This window comes from Quercus suber, unplaced genomic scaffold (genome assembly GCF_002906115.3).
Source record: "Quercus suber isolate HL8 unplaced genomic scaffold, Cork oak 2.0 scaffold_117, whole genome shotgun sequence".
Classification (NCBI taxonomy): Eukaryota; Viridiplantae; Streptophyta; class Magnoliopsida; order Fagales; family Fagaceae; genus Quercus; species Quercus suber.
Window position 1 is genome coordinate 399,050 of NW_027069582.1, and position 9,327 is coordinate 408,376.

The following is a 9,327-nucleotide window of genomic DNA, read 5'->3' on the forward strand; positions in this document are numbered from 1 at the left end:
AAAAAAAAAAAAAAAAAATTGCAGAACAAGACAATTTGTGGGCATGTTGGGAAACTACATGGTCATGGAATCAAATTAGACATGTATGAGTTGTTGGTCAAGGGAACCGTAACTAGAGATGAAGTTCATCATCTATAGTGTCAAGAATTACTATATTTGGAGGTATTGTATTTAAGGAGAAAGAGAGAATGCATAATCTGATTGTTTGCAAAGCTTACTAGATGCATCGAATAGTTTGTGACTGTTTTGGGTGTGGTACCGTGTGGTCAGTTTAGTGTCAAGAATTACTATATTTGGAGGTATTGTATTTAAGGAGAAAGAGCATGCATAATCTGATTGTTTGCAAAGCTTACTAGGTGCATCGAATAGTTTGTGACTGTTGTTTTGGGTGTGGCACCGTGTGGTCAGTTTCAAGAGACTATTGAATCTGCAGAAACTTCATTGTGATTAAACACAGTAGGACACACATCCCAATGCAAAACTCCTTTCAGTTTAATTTAGTTCTCCCATTTCTGCTCTCCTTGTTGGTGTTGGCAGCATGCTTTACAAAACATCATGATGTGGCTTGTCTGCTGACAATTCAGCTAAAAATTTAGATTAAGATCGTAATGTCTCCCTGCTACATTCTTTATTCTATTGTATCATGAGCAAAGTTGTGCGTACTGTTGGACATGGCAAAATGTTCAGGTGAGAGTCGGGTTAGGTCAATCGGGTTGCGGGTCAACGAATCATTTGAAACAAGTTAAAAAGAGAGTTCAGGTCAATTAGATTGCAAGTCAGGTTGGGATGACCCGTATTTTTTACATGAATTTCTTGCATGAATTTTTTTTTTTTTTTTAAAGAAAACATGTATTTGCCATTTGAAAAGTTATGCAACAAATTATTTGATGTAAAATGCATTACTTTAAATTCACCACTTATATCAAGAATGAACTCAGTTAAACTTATTAATACTTATTCTATAATTTTAAAATTATACAAATCCTAACATTTCTATCTAAAATAACACAAAAATAAGTAAAACAAATATACAAGTTTTATTTCTATACAATATCAACATTCTAAATATAAAACAAAATTACAAATGACTTATTGGATAACTTATTTGACAAAAAATAAAAATATATAAGAAATTTACAATTTTAAAAATTAATTTTATAATCTATTATCAATTGTGATTGGCACTCTATTTCAATTTAAGATATACATTAAAGTTTGATTGTTTATTTATTTATATATGGTCTCTTTTATAAATATCATATTATTATTAAGCAACATACACTCTATGAAATATCATAATTTATTTTGAAAAACCGTTTATTTTGGACATAAATTGTTAAAAAATAGGTCTAAGCATTTATAATTTATGCTAATTTGATACTTTGGCTTCATTATTTTCACACTTGTGAATGTTTCTCACACATGTCTACAATTTTCAATCTATGTTTTTAACTCTACTGTAACCAGATTATCTATATTTAAAAATCTTTATTCATTACAAATTCTTAACCATTCATATTTCAATTAATTTGCACGCAATTATGTAAATGTCTTAATTGTTTTTTTAAAACTCACAACAAATAATTAAATCAATATTGTCTTAATTTTATTTTTTTTACCCAAATAAAAAAAAAATTTAAATGGTTCGGGTTCGGGTCAGGTTATGTCAGGTCAACCCGTTTTTGCTTTGGGTCAAAAAAATTGGGTTCGGGTTAGATATTTTTCCAATCGGGTTGGGTTGGGTCAAAAAAATTTAACCCATTTTGCCATGTCTAATTGTAATGGAGGCCGTTTTGGTTCCACAACTGAATAAAATATTTCAGTATCAATTAATATTGGTGTATCATTTTGGGTTACCATTAAAGTTAAAATTCATATATTTTATAAGCACAAATTAGCCCAATCTCTCTCTCTCTCTCTCTCAACAGCTGAAACACCCAAAAAACTCTGGTATATCCCAGTATTTTTCCAGTAGGTTTTAGAGGGTATTCATATAGGTTTAGTGGCCAGTACTGTAAATATGGGTTGGTACAGTACGCTATAATATTGACAGCATTGATCATGAGGTGTATGATTCCTGCATAACTAGAAGAATATGCTAATCTTAGAAGTAATTGAAACGGAAGTTGAATGAGGTAAACTTTCACTGTATAATTCATCTAAAATAAGTCAAAGTTCTTAGGCTAGAGTCACTACTTCAGGTGTCAGGTCGATATTTCCACATTGCTGCATATTTCAAATTGATCAGTTCCATTTTATGAACCATTCTGGTCAGCAATTTTATAAAGCAGCAAACATAACAATCACAATATGGCATTGATAAAATTAACAATTCTGTACATAAGAAATCTCCCTTTCTTAGATTTCTAAAGATTCTAAACCACACCTCTCCCCTCACTCTCTTTTTCACTTAAATCTAAAGAATGCCAAACACAGATATGTCTTTGTTCCAGGCCCTCCATTCTAACCAAAGAACAAATGGAAACAAACTCACTTCAAAAGGCTGAGTTGCTAAACTAATATTGGAGGGAGAAAAAAGAAAAGAAAAACCTATGACTTTTACAATTAATTAGTGCCTATCTAATTCATAAAGGTGTAGTGATCAACCATCCTCACACTGCAAGCTTGTCTTAATGTTTCTTAGGGTACATGATATTAAAGTGTTAACAGACTCCACAGACTCCACAGAAAGCTTTGCTGTGGGAGAGGTATTAGTTAGGATCTGGATTGCTATTGTAAGCAAAGACCCTCCTTCTGTGCTCTTCTCCTCTTGCCTAGATGTAATCACTAAAGGCCTTGACTCGACCCCATCTGGAAGAATCGAAAATCCTGAAGGTAAGATGGCCATGTTGCTAGAGTCGCATCCTGTCATCACAGACTGCATGCCGGTAATGTCCACTGGAGCATAGACCACCATGGACTCGTATGCATTGGTGCAGCCATCTTGAAGTACCCACATGCTGTTCTCTTTTGATTTCATCGTCTGAGAATTTGAAAAGCCAATGTTAGATTGAGGTTGGAATTTGTTTGATTTGGTGAAACCAAAGTTAATGAAGTTTGTAATTTTGACTTTAGAGAACTCGCCTGAATGGCCACTGAATTGCCACGATCTTGCCCTTTAGCTAAGTTTGCGATGGATTGTGCTGGACCTCCACTTGACATTATATCCCACTATGATATACAAAACAAAAATTGTTAGAAATCATCCCAAACAATTCTTATGCTATACCTTAGATAATCGACCATAGTAGTTTATATAATGCAAAGCAGCCAAACCTCACTCCGGTGAGCTTCGTCTCTTAAGAAATCGAATAGGACATGAGGAGAGACAGGCAACCATACAGAAGAAACTGCACACAAGATCACCCCAAGAGGTTCTCCAGGGTCATTCAAGTTCTTCCTAGAAGTTATCCTGATGTCTTCCCCTGTCTTACTTGACACCTTGGTCCATGTATGATAGCTTGATGCTCCAATTGCTCTGCAAAAATTCCATGTCATCCTTTGTGCCAACTTCAAAATGCTTTTCCTCCCGGCCAGTGTGGCAACACCTGATATTTGACAAGAGGAAGGTAAATTTCCAAGACTCCAGTTAAGTTTTGATAGATTCATCCAAATTTTACTTTAGAAATCGTCTTCACGCTTTCCACATGGACCACATCACTTACCAGTTGAATCCTTCATGGGAACATTGGTTGCCATGAAGAAAACGAGCCGTTCACATTGGAGTTGCAGTGTAGCCATCCAATGCCTTGCACCAAAGGCTAGACCACTGTTAACAATAGTGCGGTACATGGTATGAACTGGACTTTTCTGGCATTCCAAGTGCTCTACCCAAATCACCTGCAAACCACACCGGAAGATCATCACTAAACTCGTTTGTGTACATCAGTTAAAGAAGTTTATGCTTCACTTCATTAGTTTCACCTCTGCAATTTTCTTTTTATTTTTGAGTTGTTTCCCATCCCTGGTCAAGATTAATTTACAAAATGATTTCCAAATAAGCATCTCAGTGTGAAAGATATCACCATGAATGAATCATTTGTCTGGTGTTTAAGGGGGGAAAATGCATGGAACTGTTATGATGTCATTTTGTGACATAGAGCAAGTGCAAAATGCCATGCAAATGAAGATGAGCTCACTCTATGTATGCAACAAAGCAAACACTCAAATGCCCTATCACTGATTTCATCCAGGAAGAGGTTTAATATTTCGTATATACCTTGCAGTGGCCATTTGATTTATCCTCTATGATGCAACCAGATGGGCGTTTTCTGCATTTCACAAGGGATGCATCAATGTTATCCTCAACTTTTTCTATAGAAACATCCACAATGGCCCATTGTTCAGCACTCAATTGCTTGCAAAATCTGACGAAGTACACTTCTCTAGTGGGTACCATTGGTGTGAGCATTTGCAGTTCTGCAAACATCTGTAATTGAACAATGTTGTCTTCTGTTAGAATTTCGAAAGATGACAGAAATTATTAACACTATATTTGGTTCACTCAGAAAAGAAAAGAAGATATTTTTTTATTCTAATGTTTGATTTCTAGAAAAGGAGAGACAGAGAGACAGAGGGAGGAAAAAAAACACTTTTATATCAATAAGTCTATGGTCACAATTCAGCAAAAAAAAAGGTCTATGGTCACATAAATTTCATTAATCTTTTTACAATTACTAATGTAGTCTATTATAATTGATGCATAATAAAAGTGGTATTAATATGAATCTATGTAAAAGCGATATTGTTCTAATCAAACTTGACATTTTAGTGAAAATGTTGTGAAAAAAACTGTGTTTTTAATATTACTCTTTAAATTCTAGTATTTAATTTGAAACAGCATAGAAAATTTTAAATAGTGTTTGATTTGTCAAGGATAGAAGAAAAGAAAGTGTATTGGTATTTTTCTCTTGGGCCACTAAAATTTTCTCTCCAAAATAAGTAAAATTTAGAAAGAAACGTAGGTGTAAGAAATAAATATGCCAAAATAGATATTCCTCTCTTTAATTTTTTCACTATACCATAAAATATATGGAACACAATAATATTATGAGGTTGGGAACTATTCCCCCACTACCACTAGTATCTACCCAACTCGTTGAGCCCAACACTATGGATATATCCCGAATCCTGATAATTGCTTATTTGTGAGATGGGGAGTCTCATATTCATATACACAATGATTAGTGAGATCTCAAAGAGATCTAGACAAACAGCATTTTTTGCTCCTAAAAGGCTATTAATTAAGGATTTGCTATTCATCTTTCCACTTTCCAGGAGATGATAGCAAACGGCATCCACTTTTACTCCAAAAACAAAGAGTTGTTTGATAGAATAATTTGAGAATGGTTGTTTGTAGTTTTTTAAATTACATGTAAATAAAAATTATATGATAATATATATAATATTGATTAAAATATAAAAATGTGAATTTCAACTAACTCACCAAATATACCCAAAATTAAAGAACTGAAAACCTTTTCCTGGAATTAATTTCCCTAGCAGTGCCAGTGCAGCCAAAAAAAGAAAGATCGTACCCAAACATTTATTATAGGCAGCCGAAGTGTCAAAAACTTTGACCTTTAGCTGAGTTAATAACAACAGAAAAATTAGATCCAACACGAAAGTCCAACTTTTGCTCATGGTTGGACTGCAGGAATGACCGAAAGTACTCATGCAAGACATAAATCCAAGATTCTTTACAGTTGAGTAAATGCACACCTGTTACCTCTCTTATTGAGAAAACACCATTAATTCTTTTGTCATTTGTGAAGGTAGATTTCATCATTTCAAAAGAAAAATGAGGTAGATTTCATCATTTCAAAAGGAAAATAAGTACAAGTTTTAATGCATAATATGTGATAATTAATATAAATAGTAAACTTCAAATACTCATAATTGAATATTAGAATTATCTTTTTATGATTAGTGATTCATTTAAAAGAAAAATAAGGTATCACAAGTTTTAATACATAAAATTTATAAACTGATGTAGCAGTGAATGTGATTTAGGCTTAAACTATTTCATGAATAAATATTTAAATTGTCTTTTTGTGATTTAGTGACACATCTAAAAGGAAAATGAGGTACCACAAGTTGTAATACATAAAAAACTTACAAACTAATATAATAATAAATGTGATTAATAGACAACCACCTCATAATTGAATATTTAAATTGTATTTATAATTAGTGACCCATCAAGCAAGTAAAATTTGTACAGCCCTAACTGTAGTACATTAGCACTACTAATTTCAAAATTTTGACAGGTAAAGATTTAGTGCAAATATTTATCCCAGGTTATTATTAAAGACACCATGAAAAAGGTTTAGCAAGCAACTCACAAGTTGTACAGCGCCATTTTTATTAGGACCTTCTCCATTGGAGATAACATCAACGGTGGCTGCCTTTGAGATCAAGCATGGAAACATTTCCTTCCATTGATTCTGCAGAAACAGATTAATTCATATAAAAACCAATATTAGATTATTAAACTTGTAAATCAACAAGGAAGCTTAGCACTGTTTATCAGGTTTGAGAAAAAGGTACTAATTATATTTACCACATCCATGAAACTTTGAACAAGACGAGGGAGATCCACAAAAACAACTCCAGTCTCTCTTGATGCCTCAATGGATCTCTTTGGCCGCGCATTGCTTGAGTTTTCAATAGAGAATTCTTTCATGTATTCATCATAATTAAGTATTTCCCGACCAGTCTCAACACTTCGAATCCATAATGGTTCTCCTGCAGTAGCCATCTTTGTGAGCTCCTCCATTGCTTGATTTACTATCTCCATTATCCTCGTCTTCTCAATCCCGAAAATCCCAGTGTAAAAATCCAAAGAGCTTCTATTCTCTTGGTCATTGCCAGCTGAACATGAAGGTGAGGATGCCCCTGGAGGGTATTTCCCTAGAGCTGATCGGAGTTTTTCTACCTGGACATTTGAATAAAACTTTATTACTAAGTATGCAACACAAAATAAAAACCTTCAAACACTTTTTAATGTTCCACTTTATGCTCCACTAAGTTGCGCAGATATATGCTCCACCAAATTAATAGTACATTTTCTTTGTGTTAACATCATTAAACCAACAGTACGCACAACTTTGCTCATGATACAATAGAATAAAGAATGTAGCAGGGAGACATTACGATCTTAATCTAAATTTTTAGCTGAATTGTCAGCAGACAAGCCACATCATGATGTTTTGTAAAGCATGCTGCCAACACCAACAAGGAGAGCAGAAATGGGAGAACTAAATTAAACTGAAAGGAGTTTTGCATTGGGATGTGTGTCCTACTGTGTTTAATCACAATGAAGTTTCTGCAGATTCAATAGTCTCTTGAAACTGACCACACGGTGCCACACCCAAAACAACAGTCACAAACTATTCGATGCACCTAGTAAGCTTTGCAAACAATCAGATTATGCATGCTCTTTCTCCTTAAATACAATACCTCCAAATATAGTAATTCTTGACACTAAACTGACCACACGGTACCACACCCAAAACAGTCACAAACTATTCGATGCATCTAGTAAGCTTTGCAAACAATCAGATTATGCATTCTCTCTTTCTCCTTAAATACAATACCTCCAAATATAGTAATTCTTGACACTATAGATGATGAACTTCATCTCTAGTTACGGTTCCCTTGACCAACAACTCATACATGTCTAATTTGATTCCATGACCATGTAGTTTCCCAACATGCCCACAAATTGTCTTGTTCTGCAATTTTTTTTTTTTTTTTTTGATAAGTAAAAAGTTTTATTGATATAAAAAAGGGACACCCTAGTACACAGGGAGTGTACAGGGGATCAACAAATTAAGAACAAAAAAGACAACAATCAAGAAAGTCAAGAAAGGAAGAGAATGATTGGTTTTGCAAAGTAGGCAACCAGTCCAATAAAGTTCTAAAGAAAAATAGCTTGAGGTCTAGTATGGATCTCTCATTATCTTCAAAACACCTACTATTTTTTGCCCTCCAAAGACACCACATTAAGCAATGAGGAACAATTAACCATATATGACCATTTGGTTTTGCAAAGTAGCCAACCATTCTGCATTTTATACTTGTTGGTAGGTGAATTTAGCGTCTTAGCTTCAAATTTTTTCTCTTTTTTTTGACAAGTAATAAACATTTTTATTAAAAGGAGTACTACTTCATACGAAAAGGATGAAGTAGCCTCAAAAAAATAAGTAAAAAGAAATCAACAAAAAAAGATATTATGTACATGAGGAACGAGAGTCTATGAACAATGGAATGGAATCAGTAGAAGTGATTCCCCAAGCACGAGACCAATCAAACAAGTTCCCTGCATACAAAGCTATAAGCTAATCCCCAGAACATTCCAAATCCTCAAAAAGGCAATTATTACGCCCCCTCCAAAAGAATTTATGGATAACTCAGTATGCAAGCCTAGAATAACACCTATAAAATTGAATAACTCTAAGAAACACACCCCAGTAAAATGTTTGAAGACCTCAGATTCCATTACTTCATATACATTAGTTTGGTTTTACCCATGCAATCACAACTTCCATAGAGTCCTGAAGGAAAATTTCTCATCCTATACATTATCTTGTAAACTTTATTTGCACTAAGTAATGATAGTTTCTTGAATCCTCACGCTATAACTCAGTCAGTTGAGAATTTACTTCATAGAACCAAACAAAAAAAGATTTGCTATCAATAGCCTCTTAGTCTCAGTGATATATTAATATATTATCAAACATCTGTTTTGCAGTTCCTCTGGACACCATCCAGACGCATAAAATATCCTATCATTAGAAAAGTCACCAAAATTGCTCTTTGATAGCACCTTTTTCCTCCCTTAAAGCTAAAATCAGAAAACTTACTCCTAGCCAAAGGAACAAACTTCCCAGATTAATTCCCAAATCTATATTTGATTCCTGACTATTATCAATTCAAGAACACTAAAACTCACCTTCAAATGCAATAATCCCAAATTTAAACCGAATCTCTCACTTTCACCCTTAAATTTCAGACTCTGTATATCATCATCACCATCACATAATTCACCAATAAATATACACAAAAATGATCACATGATCATCTTCATTCGTTTATGTTCACTTACAATTTCACTCTTGCATCCTCTCAGAATTATTTTCCATTCTCTCTCAACTCTCAAATCCAAATCACTCCAAAGTTAGTTTTATATTTCCCAATGCCATCTCCATCTATTTGGTGATTGCCAAAACCCCAATTCAAAGACAGACCAAATAAGCATAAATTTGAACAATTTAGTTACACTCATTACCAAATCCCATCAAAGAACAATAAAAATCAGACCCA

The 9,327-nt window shown here is 33.8% G+C and overlaps 1 protein-coding gene across 1 annotated transcript; it reads right to left on the minus strand.

Moving 5' to 3' along the window:
* Window positions 1-2,297: 2,297 nt before the first annotated feature.
* LOC111988083 (homeobox-leucine zipper protein GLABRA 2) lies at window positions 2,298-7,679 on the minus strand. The gene is made up of 8 exons (XM_065775668.1): window positions 7,653-7,679; window positions 6,563-6,937; window positions 6,345-6,446; window positions 4,220-4,429; window positions 3,666-3,840; window positions 3,277-3,548; window positions 3,085-3,171; window positions 2,298-2,983 (listed from the first exon to the last, which is right to left on the minus strand). The coding sequence occupies exons 1-8, from the start codon at window positions 7,677-7,679 to the stop codon at window positions 2,603-2,605; spliced, it is 1,629 nt and encodes a 542-aa protein (XP_065631740.1). The 3' UTR covers window positions 2,298-2,602.
* Window positions 7,680-9,327: the final 1,648 nt, after the last annotated feature.

Excerpts from the sequence above, each read along its gene's own strand:
- LOC111988083 (XM_065775668.1), bottom strand. The coding sequence starts at position 7,679 with ATGTATGAGTTGTTGGTCAAGGGAACC. Across the intron at positions 3,549-3,665 it reads TCCCATGAAGGATTCAACTG|GTGTTGCCACACTGGCCGGG; the intron begins GTAAGTGATGTG and ends GTCAAATATCAG. Across the intron at positions 3,172-3,276 it reads ACGAAGCTCACCGGAGTGAG|TGGGATATAATGTCAAGTGG; the intron begins GTTTGGCTGCTT and ends TGTATATCATAG.